The sequence below is a fragment of the Diuraphis noxia genome, unplaced genomic scaffold (assembly GCF_037042655.1).
Source record: "Diuraphis noxia isolate RWA-SAM2 unplaced genomic scaffold, SU_Dnox_SAM2 contig0002, whole genome shotgun sequence".
Classification (NCBI taxonomy): domain Eukaryota; kingdom Metazoa; phylum Arthropoda; class Insecta; order Hemiptera; family Aphididae; genus Diuraphis; species Diuraphis noxia.
In genome coordinates this window covers 21,292,072-21,312,784 of record NW_028301712.1, presented here as the reverse complement: position 1 = coordinate 21,312,784, position 20,713 = coordinate 21,292,072, and the positions used below count along the sequence as shown (strand labels likewise).

Here is a 20,713-nt window from a genome sequence, read left to right as displayed (position 1 = left end):
TTATGTGTTGCAGGGTATAATATTTCCGATGACGTCAAATGTAATTGGTTAATAGACGATTTTGATATGAGTGATCGAGCTATAAATTACCATAAAATATAATGTATTATAGCTACTAGGCGAGAAGCTTGAGGTAATTTTATGATTCAATTTCTATATGTTTAATGATTTTGATTTTTTGTGTTTAAATTAAAAAGGCGCTTTCAGTCTTCAGTGTTATCTTTACTCTTTATGGATAAATTTCTTCGGTTAGGTTAGGTTAGTTTAGTTAGTTAGTTCGATAAATTTAGTCGTTTTAAAGGGTGTAATACGATTGCGAACGCTTTGCCCTTTTCGTAACACGATTTCGGACGACCACTATGAAAAAAGGTATTATTTTGCACCCAAAAAATGACACCACTCCGAACGAAATTTAATGAAATAACGTTGCCAAGTTGTGAGACGCAATCTTGCCTAACGAATAACGATTATCAATTTAATGATGATGATGATTATAAGTGTTGTATAAATTAAAATTATAAGCGCTTATTGCACACATTCATAAAAGTCCACAATATTAATATAATTACAAAAGTACGTAAAGAAATTAAAATAAAAAAATAAAAAAAGCAGCATTTATACTTTTTTTTCCTCTGTAACTACAACCAATTGTTTATAACACAACATCCCAGAATTTTTATACCAATCTTTAGGTCCAAACGTATCAGCCATCAAACAGACACTAAACTTCATAAAAGAAACTGAAATCGAAAATTTATTGTAAACAAATAGTATAAAATAATATGTAAAAAAACTAAAAACAAAACTACTTATGTAAAAAAATTATATAAAATCAATGTAAACAATATCAATCAATGGCCATCGCTGCCGAGGCTTATTCTAATAAAAAAAAATTGATTTTAAATATTGTAATACGATTTGGCGATTTTTACAATCATCATAGCTACGAATAGTTAATTCAATTAAAATAATTTTAATACGCTCAGAATTTCCAAATTTCTACATTATCAAAGTTTATAAATTTGGCAATAAATATCCGTAATCGTGCAATTTTCGGGGGCCTATAGTTTAACTATAATCGTTCGCAATCGTGTTATTAGAGAGGTCTCCCTGATAAGAACCGTCCGCAGTCGTGTATCACCTGTTTGAAAAAGTAGAATGATGCAAATAATTATAAAATAATCTTTGAAAATATATTGTGTATAATTCATTGGACAAAACACAAGACAGGATACTAAGGTGCGTTTATATCAGACCACAAACTCGAACTTGTACAGATTCAACCATTTATTCGCGTCCATGGCCTGATGAAATCGCACGAGGTACATACCAACTTTATACCTATACATTATTGAATAGTTACTACCTGTGTATATTTTACAGGGCTTGAAACCGGTATTTGATACCGTTTTTGAATACCGTTTAAAACCGTTAAAAAACGAAATCGATATCAAAACCGAAATCAAAAACAAAAAAAATCAATAACGGTATTCAAAACCGAAATCAAAATCCTAATAACTAAATACCGATATTTGAAAGCAAAAACGAAATCGGAAAAAATAAATACCGATATTTGAATCCAAAAACGAAAACGGAAAAAATAAATACCGTTATCCAAAACGGAAAACAATTTAAAATGAACATATCACATTTAAACTTAAATAGCTAAGCTGTTATAATTACGGTCAACTGAGGAGTGTTGGGTCGTCCGAAGGAAATAAAGTATAAATATAGTAGTCGTGAGATGCGGGTAATTAGATTGCAAATTCACTCTAAAGTCTAGACTATAATAATATTTATATATAATACTCTATAAACAGTATTATATTCTATTCATTATAAGGAATAAGTAATAACCACGAATTAAGATATATATCTTAATTCGTGGTAATAACTAATAACTTATATGACGTAATAGTATGTAAATGTAAAATGTTGTAACGTATGCCTAATTAAATTGTATATATAACTATAACTGTTTAGGTATAACTTTGATGTAAGTACTTTGGTAATTTATTTTATAAATAAACAGGATGTAAAATAGGTTAGATCATATTTTATGGTGACAGGTGTATAATTTATAAATTTTTAATAATATTATCTCGGAATTAAAAATAAATTGATTTGTAATTTTTCACGAATATTTTAGTCTGTAAGTTTTATCATAAATTCTATATCAATATAACTTGTACACATTTGTATAACATACTGCCCAATATTACTGAGCACAGTTGTTATTCTTACAACTTGTATTTCTTACAATAATAAATCTATTATAAAATCAATGGTAATATTATTAGTATATTACTATATTTGGTCTGGTCCAAACTCCAAGTTGTTAAGGTCCCCATGACACCACACACTGCAGCGGTGGCGGTGGCGATTCTATTGTTTTCTTTACCGCCGGTGCCCGATGGAATATAATGACGCCAATACGCCATGACATAATAATAATTTTACAAAAACCTATTATTGTTATTTGACCATTGTAATGAGAATATATACATTATATTCCCTGTATAATTTTTCAGTAGTTACTAGTAAAATATTTTATTTTACTTTTCAAATTGCTATGTTGTTATGTAAGATGTAACTTATATTTTACTAGTAGTTAGTACACATCTCAGATTCATGTGCACACTTTAAATTTAGGACTGCACGCTTTGTGTCGCCATTATTTAAGGATGTTATTTGTGTCCAAATGGACACATAGTAAAGTACAATGGACGCCCATTAGAGTAAGATTTTTCTGACTGTCCACTATAGAATTATAGTATTAACTATTAATATAATTTAGTGTTAATGTGAAGTTTTAGTGGCCACCTCATTAAATAAAGAAGTCTCTTTGGGTGTGTGTTGCTCCCCCGCTAACCGCATTACCGCAAGGTGAAATAGTTTAATATTTTCAACCAGTGGGGACCACGGGAATCGAAAATGAACCCAAAATCGAAAAAAAATATACCGGTATTCGAAAACAAAAACGAAATCGGAAAAAATAAATACCGTTATCCAAAACCGAAAACGAAATCGGAAAAAATAAATAGCGGTATTCGAAAACAAAAACGAAATCGGAAAAAATAAATACCGTTATCCAAAACCGAAATCAAAATCGGAAAAAATATATACCGTTATCCAAAACCGAAATCGAAATCGGAAAAAATATATACCGTTATCCGAAACCGAAATCGAAATCGGAAAATTTTTTTTCGGTTTCAAGCCCTGATATTTTATATTATTGGAATAAATTATTTACAACGATAGGTATAATATAATATGCCAGTGTGTCTTTGCATTATTATTTTTGTACAACAATTATTTTCGTTTCTATATTTAATAAATAAGCTATTAACAATATTTTGGAACAATGACAGCTGGTATTATGATTTTTCAATTTAATATAGATAGCAAGATGAATTATTATGTATATTGTACCAATGTGTTAACTTTTTTCCACTTCTAATTCCAATATACGATTCGAACGTAATTTTAATAATATTGCATTCAACATTATAATATTATTATTATTTCAACTGGATACATTAAACGTTTAAAAACTCAATTCCTTGTGTATTTTATCACAATAAATTATAATCGTATTAAATGTAATTCTGTGTTTAATATTAAACACGGTAACATAGTTGACGCAGGTATCATATCGCATCATAAAGGAACCCTGGAGAGATCGTAATTGCCCGCATATCGAGAAGGATAAAAGGTTTTTGATTTATTGGCTAAACCGTGTTTTTATTATACCCGCGCGCATAATATTATTATATTATGTATAAAAGCGGATCGTTTTCGATTTTATTATTACTATGTTTTTAATCAAATCGAAAATATTATTTTATATACCGACGTGGGACTCTGCTCGATTCTCTCTGACTGTAACACATAATAATAATATTATGTTTGGTGGTGTGCTGTCCTATACGTTTCTTTACGCGTCCTGCTCCCCTCGCAGTCTCGCACACATACTCTCTCTCACTCTCTCTCTCTCTGATTCCCTCTCGTTATGATATTATTTTTCCATTTTTTATTCACCACGCGTATATCGACCGTACCGAATCACCAACAAGCTTATGAAATATATCATGATCATACGCGTACTATATACCCCGTAGAAGAGACCGAGAAATACTTACAACAATTATAATATTTTAATCGCTTGCAATCAACACAGCAGCATTAGGTACACTTTTATACTTATATATATATATATATATATATATATATATAATATGTACACGATGTTCTACACAGACGTATAATATATACAATATAAATACATATAGATATTATGCAGCGCAAAAACTATATAAAGATTTTATTATAAAATAATGAGAGCATCATGAAAAAAGAAATAATAAAGCAGGACGATTATTTATTATTATTTGACGGTCTTGGGTCTTGAACTAATTGCTATTTATTATTATATAATGGTAAGTTTTAGTTTTCGAGCAAATCGTTGTAACTATATATACGTCGTTTGGAAATGATAACCATAATATTATTATCTATTATCGTGTAGTTACAGATTAAATTTGTTTATTAGATGTGTAGATGGCTGTACTCCTATAGGTACACGGTACACATTTTATTTTATTATCATTTGAAATTTTGACCGTAATATTTTATACCCCAAATTATATACGTATTATATACTTATTACTCATCGTCATCACCTATACCTATACCTTTAGTAGATTCACCTGTTTTTTTATGATCTGAAACCAATTATTTTGTTGATAGCGCGTATAATAACCCGAGTTAAAAAATTTGAACAATTGTGCAAAAATATAATAATAATAATAATAACTTTATGCCCAGTTAAAATTCGAACCGTCAGTCGTCGTGGTATATAGCGCGGATGAATAATTTTATGACTTCGGAAATATCGTTTTGCCGCGCTGCATTATATAGCAGCTGTATTACATGTTGAGTGGGCCACCGTGCACGCCGAGAGCCTCCGATGATTTAAACGACATGTTTCTGATAATCGTATAATCTAAAAATATTATTAATCTACGACGTTTAATAGCAAACATAAAAAAAAAAAATGAGTCTAACCGGGGGAGAGTGTAAGCCGCCGACAAGCTATTAAAAACAGTTTTATTGCCGGGGTTAAAATATATATAAATATATACTCATATATACGAGAAACGCAAATTGTAATACAAGTATTATTAACGCCCAGCCATTGTGGTTTACTGCTGGACGAAAAACAAAATTTCGGTATTTACTCTCGAATATTGGCGATACGTTGTTTTATGTTCTGCGAACGAGTTCTGTATTATATGAAGTCTTTTGTCGGCGAATTTTCGAATACCTATTGCGGATGCGATAAGGAGGACGAAAAAATGTAATACGCGCATGTGTGGTGTACACTCTACAGGTTTGTTTTGTTTTGTGTAAAAACAAAATATTTTATATTGCGTTCCAAAATTTTATAATTATATATATACAACCACTAAACTTTTAATGTTTTGCATAGGTTGTTGTAGTGTGGCTGATATAAAAAAAATGATAAGAGTATCACGCGCATATTGGTCACCCATCCAATAACGATTATTTTAACAAACGTCAAAACTTTGAACGGAATGCGCGTCTTTTATATGCATAAATCACTTAATACTACAATGTCAACGTCTAAAAATACATCATTGACAACAGTAATAGTTTGTTATATTGAATGTGGTTTTATGTGGGTTTATTGACCGACATATTATGACAAACATCCTACATCGTTCGACATATTATAAAATTTACATAGACCATATAAAACTGCGGTCTGCGGATGACATAAAACTGTATAAAAGTAATATTTTATGAAATATACTCGTTTTTTTAAGATTGTTGTATTTTTAATTTTTAAGAAATTTATATTTTATCATGTATAAAACTATACTTATTATAATACATGTTTAAGAGAAACTAAATTATATTGATTTAAACTTAGGTAAATATTATTATTGTATTCCATAATGTAGGTACGAAAAAACAGATACTAAAAAAATTTGAAAACTAATTTATACCTTACGTCAAGCTTTAGCTGTCAGATACTATTGACTGCAGTTGACACGAAACTATTTCATTCGCGACGGTGTTTATCACATTTTAACGCCGACTTATATCAGTTGTTCATATTTCTAATGCTTTATATAACAAGATTTCTTAGAACTACAATATATTAATAATTAGGTATACCAAATGTGATTTTATTATAAATATCATATATAGTTAATACAAATACATCTACGTAATGTTATAAAATAAAAATATATACGTTTTTACCATTGTTACAGGCGTTTTTTACCCATCTACACATTTGATGGTAAAAAATATGGGGAGGTAAAAATCGACCGTTACTACGGATTATTTTTGAAAAATTACAATCTATACACAAGTAGAGTAAAATAAATGGTTTCTAACAGAACTTTCACGAAATTAGCGATACGTTATCATATTTATGTAACTATAGCAGCCGCAACAACTAACAAGTATTATTTTTTTTTCTTCAATTTTATCGCTATCAAATCAGTCATAATTATAAAACATAATATAATAATATGATAGTAGGTACATTCCAAGATAATACGCTAGGATAGTACAATGTATTTGCGTGTTTTAATTATAAACTTATTATTCGGCTTTATCCGTACCGAAGACTTCAAGATATGGTGCATTTCAATATAATATTATGTATAGTTTATTATAATGTCAATCGTTATATTATTATTATCGCTGGACGCTGGTCGACACATTTTTTCACCACATAAAAAACACGATAGTATATCATAATAAATACGAACGAGAGCGACTGGCTAGTGGCTACATTGTGCAAACGTAGCCACTGTAATTTTGTCGCGAATATATTTTATAATATTATTGTTTTTACAATAATCTCGGCCGTAATAATACCCATAATCATGTGCAGAGAACGTCGAATACCGTCCAACAAGCCAACCACTACACTCAACCTAACTACCGACGACGACGACGCTTCGTAAAAAACTAATAATAATATAATAACAACAACAATAAATAGTAATCATTTACAATATTCATGCATGAATTTCGTCATTAATTTATTTACAATACGAACACGTTTTATTATTTAGCTCTCAAATAGCATAATTTATACACTTATAAAACTTTTTGTCTGATTGGTAACAATAACATTGTTTGTTAAAATTTTATTGTTTTTGTACATGACTTTTTGATTTTGCACTCGGTAATCGAAATGTTTTCTCGAAGCAAGGTGAATTATAGTTATATACCTATATTAAAATTTACGTACCTATATACTGCATCTGCAACAAATGTTTGAAATAGTGACACATTATTTTGAATATATTATTATGTAGGTTAGAGAAATATCATGCATCATATATTATATATTGGACTATTTGCAAAGTATTATAACGGCGTGTATAAAAAAGTAAGTCTGAAATCGTATTATATTTTTCGTACATCTTTACAAAACATTTTTATATTTTCAGATTCATGTTATACCCTAAATCGGTCACTACGAAATTCTTTTTTCTACGATGATTTATAGATGGGGAGTGGTTGTAATAATATGACCCAAATATTCCTACGTGTATTATATGCATTGTTAAATATTGTATTGCCAATCCACCATGGTGGTTTATTGGTATACAATATAAAACCGTGTGCTATTTACGTGAGGTTTATAACATTATGTGACCGTTGTATAGAGATTTCAATATTGGGATACAATAGTGCCGAAACACAAGAAATAGAAATAATTTCCTATAGGCTTGAAATGCGATACCTGATAAGTAATTACTGCAGTTGATGACATGTGTTTTGAACTTTTGATGTACATTGTCATTTGAATGTTTTGCAGAACAATATTATGAATGACAACAACTATAGGCACTCAAAGTATTAATTGTTCTATGAATAGATAAAAATTTGTTGAAATACTAAAAAAAAACCATTTTTACGATTATATCCGGACATAGAAATAAAAAATAATTAATTGAAATAATAGATAGGTTTACTTATATATCTTTATTTCTCCACTTAAAATAAAATATAGGTCATTATAATTTAAGACTAAAATCTCACAAAAGCGGTCAATATGGCTAAGTGTAATTATTCTTAACTATTAAAACTATTGGATTATAAATTTAAGAAGAAACCCCATAAATTAGATAGAATTCAGGTTTATAATACAATAGGTATAAAAGGTATTCAATATATTTTGAATTTACCGAACATTGACAATAATTTAAATGAAGGTTTTTGGTTAATTTATTTCAATATAATATAAACATTTTCAGAACATTATAAAACCTTTGTCCTTAATATATTTAATGATTTCTACAAAATGTACAACATAACCTAATACCCTTAGTTAATAGTGAAATATATTATAGAGCAAATTATTTAATTTATTTTATCCCTAAATCCCTAATGAGTTCCTTTTATGCATGGTTAATTGATATGTAATAATGTATATATAAAATCAAATAATAATTTTACAACGACAAATTAACAAATACGAAACGTATAATGCAATATTTTTAATTCATTTGAAAATAAATAATACATCTGCACATAGTAATAATAATAATAATAGAGTATTAATAATTTTCAAACTTTTGAGTCCATTCTCACCCTCACCCTTTTAAACAACAACGGACAAGAATGATGTAACTATAAAGTATACCTATAGGCTATAGTTACATCATTCTTAATTCTTATGTTGAATATGTCTCTTTACTGTTTTCAAACAAAAGTTGTTTAGTCATTTTTGGCGTGTTTATGTATAATTTTTTTATAAATAATTATTATTGAAATAAATGAAATATAATAGTTGATAAAAAATAATTTTTAAGGCAAATTCGTATGTACCTAGTATGTGCAATGCAGGTTAGGTACAATGGGTACATGCATATAATTTTTACGATGCTTCATAAAATAGGTAAATTTTTGTTTTTTAATTTACACGCATATAAAATTATTTTGAGCAAATAATAAAAATTTATTAATAAGCTGCCTGCCTATAAAATAATTTGATTAAAAATAGTAATTAAAAATTAAATGCAAAAAATAATTTGAATTTATGTAAACAAAAGTGACAATTTTGTAGAACACTTGTAGAACAATAGTTCAAAAATGACCTCTAAATTTCTTGCTTTTCGAGTTCATAACTCATGCATGAATATTGAACGCATTATAACCGATTACCAATTGGCACATAATAGTGGCGAAGTGGTGTCATAATAGGTGTTTACGGCTTGGTCTTGGCCGAAGAAAAAAACTAAATTTATTACTTATATAATATTATGAATATATGCTCTGTCCTTACAATACAAACATAAATATCATATTATTCTACTATTCGTAGATATTATATTATTATATATTTATACATAATATATTACATAATATTATCATATCATAAGTTTCATAATTTTTTATATTTATCTAGTAAAAGTGATATATAATGTGACCAACTACATTAGGTATCACAAAAAATACCTACATATCAGTTTATTTCATTATGTTATTACTTATTAGTTTTTACGATTTAACTGCCATTAAAATATGTTGTCAAAAAATGAGACATTATCAATACTTTCAATAAGTAGTAAAATTGAAAAGAAAATCGGCCTAGACAATATCAAAATGATAATTGTACTTTTTGATTTCAAATATTGAAGATTCCCGTTTTTATTCGACCGTGCATTTTACGTGCAACAGTAATTTTTTTTCTTTATTCGAATGGAGGTACCTACTATACCTATACAGTGAGATCACATACGCACTCACGTACGCATAACATAGCGCGCGCACATACGTACACATATCGGATATAATACAGGTTGGATGCCGAATGCGGAGGATTGATGACGACGTCAGGGTAGACGAGAGTGATCGAATGATCCGAAATCACGACCCTGCTGATTGATGGGAATAATATCCAAGAGCGGCGATAATTATTTTTGGAAAATAAAAAATTCTACTATTGTAATTAATTATTCGAAATGTAATGCGCCGCGAGCCTCCGGCCGCAATCGGATCACACTAAAGACTAACAATAATTCAAGCCCCGACCGCTCAGACATAGGGTGTACTCATAGTGTGTGAATAATGTTATATAGGTACGTGCATCATATTATAATTATAAGTGTAGGTACATGGGTATTTAATAGTTATTATGTGGCTCGTTTTATCGAAAGTTTTACAGTGTAATTTTATTATTTTACCCTCACTGCAGTGATATATGATATTTTAACGACGAACTGAGATATTATTATAAACATTTTTAATGAGGACCCTTCCCTCCCATCTTACATATATACATTATCATGCAGTAATATGTATATTAAACACTGTCTATACACTATAATACAGCAGTGTCTCGCGACACAACATAAGAAAATATCACGCAAACACGCCACCGTCATAATATAGGCACATTATGTACATATAGTTATACAGTTGTGGTATATACCTATCTTAAAACGACTTATTAGTTCTGCTTAATTTTAACGCTCTAACAGTGTATACATTCAACCACTAAACACCTTGCTTCGGAATAATAGTGTATATAATATGAAGGCATTTTAAAGTTTTAAAAATGTATCTACGTATATATTGCGAAGAGGACGTCGTTAGATGACAGCATGACGTCTTGAAAATAATTAACTGTTCGATCATTTGATTTCAAAACAATAGTCATTATTGATTAATAGATTTTTTACGTATTATAATAAAAGTTTTAATAATGATTTATTCTTTAAACGACGAATGACAATGATTACGAGATACCTAGCTTATAACTCGCAATAACAATATTTACGATAATTATTATTAATAAAACATCATACACACATATATAAGTTTATCATCATACATAATATAATATCAAACGGTACGCAACGTTATGAGGGAACACCCAGTACACTCGACGAAAAAAAAATCGAAAAACCTCAACGCTATAGATGAATTATACAGCCGAAGGCTGATTCACAAGTATTAAACGCTATTCGTACAGATGTATAATATTTTTATAATCGCGGTGTCTTTTGATATTGACTGGAAAACGCAATAAAAAAATCGGCCGTGATGGAGAAATATTATTAATATAAACGGCGTCACTGTATATTTCATGCGCACATGGCACACACACGCATACTAATACAACATACCTATATCTATAATAAAAAATAATATTACTATTATTACTGATGATGTAATTATGAAGGTGGATGCCCATATCGGATTTAACAATGTATGCGCGCATGGATGGTCGTTGCTTGTCGTGGAGGAATACCTATAATATACCTAATATAAACGTAAGAATATAAGAGAAAAGAAAATAAAAAAAATAAAACCTTTAAAAATAATAATAACGTCCATTTGCATTTGAAAATTAAAAATTATACATAATTATTCGGTTACGGTTGGGAATAATATTATGTATGGGTACGGAGGTATAATAATATAATATATTGTGTATTATTATAATGGTTACAGACCCAGTTAATATGCTCATCAATATGTACTATAATATTGTACGACGATCGATTTGGACCGAGAAATGGGAATATATATTATATATTATTAGAAAATGCTGTATATATATATATATATATATATATATATATAATATAATATATAGGTGTAACCATTATTATTTCAGCTACTGCCGCCGCCGATGCCGTTTTGGGACGACCACTGTTTGAACTAATTACAATAATCGCTTATGACTTTCCTACTTGACGTATTTATTATTAAGGGGCACGCTACACTTATTATAATAATCGATTTCCATACAGACAATGGACACTCAGCATCAATAAGTACTTGTACGCGCCTATAAATATTATAAGACTGCATTTATTGACGGCGATCATTAGGTATTATATACTATTGTAATAATATGTCACTAAATACTTTGACTCCAAATATGGTTATACGTATGTACGACTGTACCTAGCCAACTACCTATAAATTAATAGGTGTGTCAAACTAACAAGTTGAAAATAAAATATTATCTTAGTAAATACGTAATATACAGTTCAAAAGTATGACGAATTCGTCGAATAATCAAGAATAAAAATATATTGATTTATTTTTTATTACTATTTAATCTTTTGTGCTACATGTGTTGAGTTTCTAGCTGTTAAACAAATTAAGAAGATGCAGGTATGAATATATAAATATATTTCACCATTTAAAAGTGATGATGAGGTACCTAGTGATATTATAATATCAATAAGACAATAATACCTCATTTACTCTTACTTAAAGTCATTTTATACAACATTTTAAAGAATTTTACATATAGATATATAAACAATTTGCAATTTTAAAATACTCATAACTCACTTTAATAATAAAAAATAATAATAATAAGCCTATGAGAATCCTTATATAGTAATGTTACCTTTAATTTTTATACGAGATTAATTCACATTAAATTTTAAAATAACGGAGCTAAACGTAATCTGCTGAGCGTAAAATTTGATAATATGTTACGCACTTGTAAGATGGAGACAACACATGCGGGTCTAGCATCCTCTTAAAGTATCTACTTAAAAAATTACACTTAAAAAAATAAAATATGTTTTATTATAGTACCTATGTAGCTGGAAAATATTGTAATCACATACTTGTATAATTTTCTAACGGAAAGTATGCAAATGAATGACCACAGTATGTTTTTTATTATCAAAAAAACTATTAAGTTTGCACATGATATGAAGTATATACAGCAAATTACACGCTTAATAAAATATATTGTTATCAGTTATAACTTATCAACGTTCACCTACAATAATGGTCGTCCAATGCATATCAAGTCTCAATAAATTTCACCGACCACCGTGTAGTTCACAATTATTATTATAACTAAAGAATTATTGCAACTGAATATTGATTATTACTACTATTTGTAATGGTTATGTAGGTATATAAGTGTAAAATATAAACTTGAATATTGGTTTCAATATGTTGTACATTGTTGTGGTCTAAAAGCAATAAAATTTTACACTTAAGTTCATAAAAAAAATCTGATAAATATTAGTCATTGTTTAACTACATAATATCCACCTACCATTTCACATTCAAACTAAACATAAAATATATCTCTTTTCTTAGAAATAATTACAATGTGTTAATATGTTTGTCATTACATTTAACATAATATAATATTAAATACTAATATATATGTACACACACAATATATTGTATTAGGTATTATATTATATATTTATTATTTATATTTTATATACTATATATCCGTCAAAACGTACAAATGGTAAGCTAATACTTATAACTTACAAGGTAGATACTAGATACAATAAAATATTTGTGGTAGGTATCTTTTTTCAAGGTAAATTCAATACTGAAAAATATTTTATCTTTAGAACGTAATATGGTATACTATTATCTACGCGTCAAAATTACTATCTATATTTAACGAGATAATAACAAAAATTGTATAAAACTCGATATTCAACTGTTGAACGCTTTGAAAAAAGGTCACCGGTTGGGGTGGGTTGACATAACATTATAGTTCTATCTTATTATACTGAAGAAGTCGACATTCATTCGAAAATACGGAAAACAAAATTATAATTAAAATAACGAAAAATGTTAAATTATATTGTTTTCATATAAATATAGGTAACGATGCTACATAACAGGTGTTTCATAGATAAGGTTACAAAAATAATAATATTATTTTTAAATAAAAAAATTACCATTTTGCATGTACGTATAGTTGAAATACATATACATTTTGTTTAGAAAATAACACAACAGGTGAATAGTGTAAATTAATTTATTGTATTTGTGCTAATTACCCATTTATACAATTGCCGTTTATTATTACACACCTATGGGATTGTTGCCGTCATTGTGTAGCGACACACATATTTTTTTAAATGAAAATCATTGTACGTATTATAATTTTTTTCTTCGGAATATTGCTTTCCCTATCATAAAACTAACATATTACTATTAATATTGTAATGGACTGAAAATTAATATTTACATATGTATAGTTTACCAAATTGCAAAACATCATTAGACGGCATTTGTCGTTATTAGGGAATTTGGTTTTTTTCCCCATCGTATATGGTGATCGGAATAATAAATTAACGAGTGTGCGCGTTTATATTCAGTAATTATGATTTTTTTTTAATAATTATTGTTACGGACACGCCAATGCTTTAGCGTTTATACTATATCATAATGTTTACATTATGAGTAGGTTCAGGACGTGTATTACAGTTTACGTGTATGACACTACACGATATCCAATTGCTCGAGGTACACAATAATTGTCAACCTTCGACTATTATATCTTATTCAATAGGTACGGACAAAAATTAACGTAAACAAATATATTATAGTGTATCACAAAGTCCTACAATTCGATATTAAACTATACAAAATTCATTGAAGCAGAATAATTTATTAACTATTATACTTTCCCGATATGATATAATATGAATTATACTTTAAAAAATATATTATATATTTGACGATGTTCATGACTGTACTACGTGGAAACTTGAAGATTGCATTTAACTAATAATTAATATTATACTATAAAGCTTAAAATATTTTTTGCAACTGTATTGTATAATATTATTAACAAATATCAAGTAATAGACTTGCTGCATTATAGAGCTCGTTGCGATAAAAACGTTTTTAAATGTCCTACTTAACACATTAAACATTCTCAATTTCAATAAATAAATAATGCAAAGAATGATGATTTATTTTATTTTTTTTACATTTTTGTCGTTATTGTATTGTTATGTATTGTTGATAAAAATAACTATATATAGATACCTTTTATTTCCTATTCAAAAACCATGAATTGGGCAGGAAGACTATACATATTGTCATAAATACTTATAAAGTGAGTATAAAGTGATTATGTAAGAATATACCTATTTAGTTTAGCTTAATGAGATTGTAAATTGTATTTTATGATATTAACAATAGTCAAATAATTTGCTACAAAGATTAATTCTTATTAATGCATGTTGACGTGATTATAAATATTGCAGGTATACGTAAATAAGTAGGTAGTAGGTTACCTAACCTGTCTATCATATAATTCGCAATTAATACAGAATTATAAGCAATACATACCAACAAAAATGGTATGAAAATTTGATCCTTATAATGGTATACTCCTTCAAATAAAAACTGAACAGATTAAAAATATATACATTTAAAAAAAACAATTTTTAGCTTCAACCTCTGACCTGAGTTTGAAATAAAATCGTCAATTTTAAAGGCATTGTTATTATACTGGTGTAGAGAAGATCGAACGTAAGATGAAAAAAAGGCAATAACACGGTCGCTCGATTATTATTACAGACTTGTCAGAAATTGGTATTGTGTTGCAATGGTGAATATTTTATATTAGGTTGGCCACGCACAAACCTTATATACCGAGTCCATTATTATTAAATGAAATAATAAAAATAAAACCGATACTTTTTTATAGCCAAATAAAACAAAAACCGAAAAATATATATAATACATGCATGAGACGTGTTTTATTTGGAACAGACGTGGAGGCAATGTATAACCGGGTGGCCGTAAATCTACACGTTTTGGTCAATTTTTTTTAATATCTGATTTTAAACGTCACGTTTACGATTTCGGCAGGACTCATGAAAATTCGCTTTACAAAGAATCAAGGGATATAAAATATGCTTATGTTTGTAGATTTGAATTTACACAACTTGTTTCTATACACGTGGAGTATTCACATCAATTTTTATACAAGGCCAACAATTGTGTATTATAGTAATATTATATTATACTATAAGTATAGCTTATAATGTAATAATATATTGTTCGTATTGTTATCATAATAGTAATAATATTTTGTAATCGTGTAATATTCTTAAAAGGATATTTTCAAAAATGCTTTATACTTGACTATAATTATAGAGTCTTAATTACGATATATTCATCATGCAATTATTAAAGACCGTATACAAAATTACATACGGAGAAAAAGATACTAGGTCTCTCTCTTACTGCAAATTAAATTAAATATTACATTTTTCCTTTGTTAATGGTCAAGTATGTCGAGGTTTTATAGCTATATTTTACATGCTATAAATCATTATACGCTCGTGTTTAGATCATTCGGAAACATATTTTAATTTTAATAATATCAGTTTTTATGAAAACTACGTGGACTACGTTATTTTTTTTCATTAAAGAACATTACACGAATGGAATTTTTATTTATATTTTTTGCGATAATGTTATATTATACTGGACTTATAGCATCGTAAAAACATCCATTATATTTCATTTGAGTTAGTATTATTATTATTTTAAAAATTGTATGCAAATAATAAGTATAGAGACATTACCGATACTAATCTAGAAAAAAAAAAAAAATAATAAAAACTTATAATTTTACATACCTTGTTCCTGCATGTAACTGAACAGTGAATCCAGGAAACTGCGTCTGTCCGTTTCGTTGCCCGCCGTATATAGCTGAAACATATTATTATTAAGTTATAAGTCAGTATTGTGATTATAGTTTTACATATTTTGTAACAAAAAGTTTTCACAGGTGAGTACAAAAAAACGTTTGTTGTGAGTTTATTTTGGTATTATTAGGGTTTGTACTTTTTGGCTTTTATAGTACAATATACATACCTACTATGTAAAAACAAAAACTATGATCGATGCATACTACTGCGGATTTGGTGTAACGTGTACATCGATGATGGTAAATGTGTACAGAAAATAATTTTAAAAGTTTGACAATATCGATGGTTGGTACACTGTCATATTATTATAAAGCAATAAAATAATTTTAATTATTGGGCCCTAAACGGTTATATAGAGATCACGAAATTTCGTAACACAAGCTCTAGAACACACACACTCATCGAAATGTATTTTATAACCTTCACTCGGTGTGGGTATGTTTACATACATAGGTGTCCATATCATAAAATAATAACATTAATTATGCTTTGCCGCAAAGGTGCATTTTATTTTATAATCGATAAAAAGTCTTGGTTACTATATAATATACGATAAAAACAAAACTTTTAAACTGGTATATTTTTAGATTCTAAGCGGAGCGAGGAATGTATTATTGGTTCTACAATGATGTTTATTTCTTTTTCTTTTTTATTCTGTAAACACTTTTTCTCCCTCTAAAAATTTGCTCAAAAGTATCAAGTGCAGCATCTTTTCTGAAAGGTAATGTTCTTGAGCTTGTACTTTAGAGAGGTCATTTTTCGATTTTCGAAACGATACTCGAAATAAAAGCGGTTAAAGGAGAATAAATGTACGATTTCACGATTTTATAATACTAAATAATTACGGACGACGTTTTTTTTGTTGTTGAAATTATAACATTATAATTAATATAATATAACATATCCTGATAAACCGTCTCCACTCAGAATCGTTTTTCGTATACAATGATATTACATCATTTAATTCAAATTTAATACTATCTATTACAGTAACCTACTGTACTACAGAGCGACATCCACTTACTTAACCGCTTTTTTATTAATAGACTGTACGTAATTAATTTCCTAAAAAGTGAAAATATATTTTATTGTTTTACACTTTCATCAAATATGCAATATTAGTAAAGACACAATAATATACCTATGTGAGTTTTTTTTCTTCTTGCCTAGGTGACACCTTAATAACACGTTTACTTGGCGCAAAGACAATTGTTCCCACGGCAATTAAACGCTTAGGTATTCATCCACATGTAAATACCACCGGAGTGTACATAGTTTCTATTTTTCTATATACAGATAAAATACATGATGGAATTTGTTTTCGGTCCGTATCGAAACACTCCACTCTATTATACGCGCATTACATATAGGTATAGGTACATATTATCTTAGTAAACGAACCACGCTAAACGAAATTAATGGTTTCCGTGTCATTGTTAAATTAATAATTATAATAATAATAATAAAAAAAATTTATAATAATGAAAAAAAAAATCTGAGACGTAGGATTTTTCCTCTACGTACACGGACGCGGTCCGATCGGAGGTCCTGCGGAGATCAAGGGGTCTAATGCGCGTCTAATTAATTGGCTTTTCATGGCGTGGTAGTAAAAATAATATTAATTACCGGCCGTTTATCGTATCTGCAGCTATTCGCCTCTTCTATTGTTATTATTTATATTGTGATTATTGTTTAATGGCAGTGATCCCACTGTGATCGAGACCTAATCTCCCGGGAATTACATATTCGGGTAGACGGCGGCGCGTGGTATGGTACTATGGTATATATAGGTGGAAAGGATGGGTTGCGGTGGTAATTCACCACGAATGATAAGAGGGTGGTAGTGGGGTAGGGGGCACTCGAGCATTGTTTATTGGTATATTGTTGTTTATATTATAATATATACGTATATGTTTTTTGTTATTATTATTTAATTTAGTTTCTCGTTTTTATTATCACACTATGTATATGTATTATGCATGTATATATATATATATATAATAATTTAATATAATAATATTATTACTATAGACTATCGTAACCTATTAGCTTGAGCGATAATGTTTGATTTCTGTGTAATAGACGCGATTCTCGGCCCACGCGTGCTCGATCGCCACGCAGTCACGAACCACCGCAGCAGCAATCGGATGTAATTCGATAATAATATTATATTAATGCAGAGTCGGGTGTTTGAATAATAATAATAATAATTTTATAATCCTGCTGCAACGGACGCGGTCGTTCATCATTTATTCGAGTGCTCGAAACACTGGCCCGTGGCTGTTTTTTGACATCGACCTAATACCGATTTATGTATAATATATATATCTACGCACCAAGACATTTTTTTATATAATAATATTGTATTATATTAATATAATTATTGTAATGTTATCGTCATGCGACTAAAACGTATTTATTTCGTAAAATAATTGAAATTCTTGCACCTAAATGCATACAAATTTAAATGCATAAATACTGTCAGGATCAAAATTGCATTAAAACAATATATTTTTCTTTTATACTTTATATAATAATATGTACAATACATCTATTCGGAGCGCAGAAAATAAAACAAATAAGTCGATGAATGTAACAAGGATAGATACATCATCAAGGGATGAAATCAATATATAAACGACACATAATCACCGGTGATGTAGTGAGAAGAAAGAAATATTGTTACGCCCACTGTGTATGTTTTAAATCTACTCAAATCACAAGTGTTGAAATTTTAAACGGAGTCTACTTTGAGGTATAAAATAAAAAATATAGATGTTAACAATTAAATAACCGAGGCTGTGGGCTAATGTAATCAATGTCTTATGATCAATAAATTTAAAATATCCTGTTGTATATTGTCTCAACTATCAATAAAACGTCGATAAAATAATTTAACAGTTCTATAAGATATTCTAGAATTAAAAAAATATGTAACACATGGTCTTAAAAACTAATATATACCTAGCTATATGTTTTATTTTTCGAAATGCCTCGACAAAAAGAGGAAGAGTTGTGCGTAATTTACATTACAACTATAAAACCATTGTATACAACTTCAACAAACTATAAAATAACAAGATGACGTAACTCTAATACTCAATGTCTCTTTATACCTATTTAATATTGTGTTGTCTCGTTGCTTACAAACCAGAACCGATTGACGAGTATATATAATTAATATATTTAGTAATAATGTTTTCGATGTGATTAAACCTATATAACGACATAATATTATATGAACGTATCGTAAAATTTTGAAAGATTATATCCTTATCAGTTACCTATCGCTTATCGTTATGTTTAAGATTGTGAGGACAAATCCGCCGCGCGACAGACCCGGTCGCCGTTCCCCGTTAAAAAATGTATATATGTATTGTCAACACATCGTATAGGTGTCAACATTTGGTTAACCATACACATACGTGAGCGCGGTTTTTGTATTCATTGGGTTGCACAAACACCCGGTGGACAGGGTCTTAAGAGATGATGGTCTCGTGAACACGAATAAAAGGACTCGTCGTATAGGTGTAGATTAGTGCGCGTATAACATGTTTTTGGCCCCTCGCTGAGCCTTATTCCGATAATCATTGAACGTATTTAAAAAAATATTATTATTATATAAAAACGACAACAATACGTCGCAGGAGGGAAAACGACGAAAAACGTCTCATTAGCGAGGATTGCTGCATTATTATCATATATCGTCCTTTGTTGTTTCTATTATGCTATAGTAATAAAGATACGCATGAACTGTCTGTTTTCTCCAATTTCGATTTTTACTGTCAAAAATTGGTCTACCGTCAATAAAGAAGTGTGTCACACGAGCCAGTAAATAAGTTTTAATTCCAAATAAAATAAAGCCGCTGTTCAAATCGTATTTAGCATTTAGCCATATAGTTGATCAAATAAATGATTTTATATTGTTTACTTGAATATGAGGTGTATTAAAGTAATTAATAATCATAATATACATTATACACAATAAGTTGTTGACTATAATTATTAGTTATTGACTTGTATATACTTATAATTTTTATTTATTGTCAAACATCAATAATGCCATATTGTTAATATATAACCTATGATATTTTTTGGCTAAAATAGCTATTATTAATTATTTTTGCGCCAATAATGATTATTATCATATTGTCAATATATTATAATTGTTTTTACAAAACATCTTGTTA

General features: G+C 28.6%; 1 protein-coding gene across 1 annotated transcript in view; it reads right to left on the bottom strand.

Moving 5' to 3' along the window:
- Positions 1 to 20,713, bottom strand: part of LOC107165043 (uncharacterized) — a 76,630-nt gene that overhangs the window by 21,303 nt on the left and 34,614 nt on the right. The window contains exon 4 of the mRNA XM_015513092.2: positions 16,452 to 16,524. Coding sequence (XP_015368578.1) covers positions 16,452 to 16,524 — 73 coding nt within the window. The remainder of the gene's footprint in view (positions 1 to 16,451; positions 16,525 to 20,713) is intronic.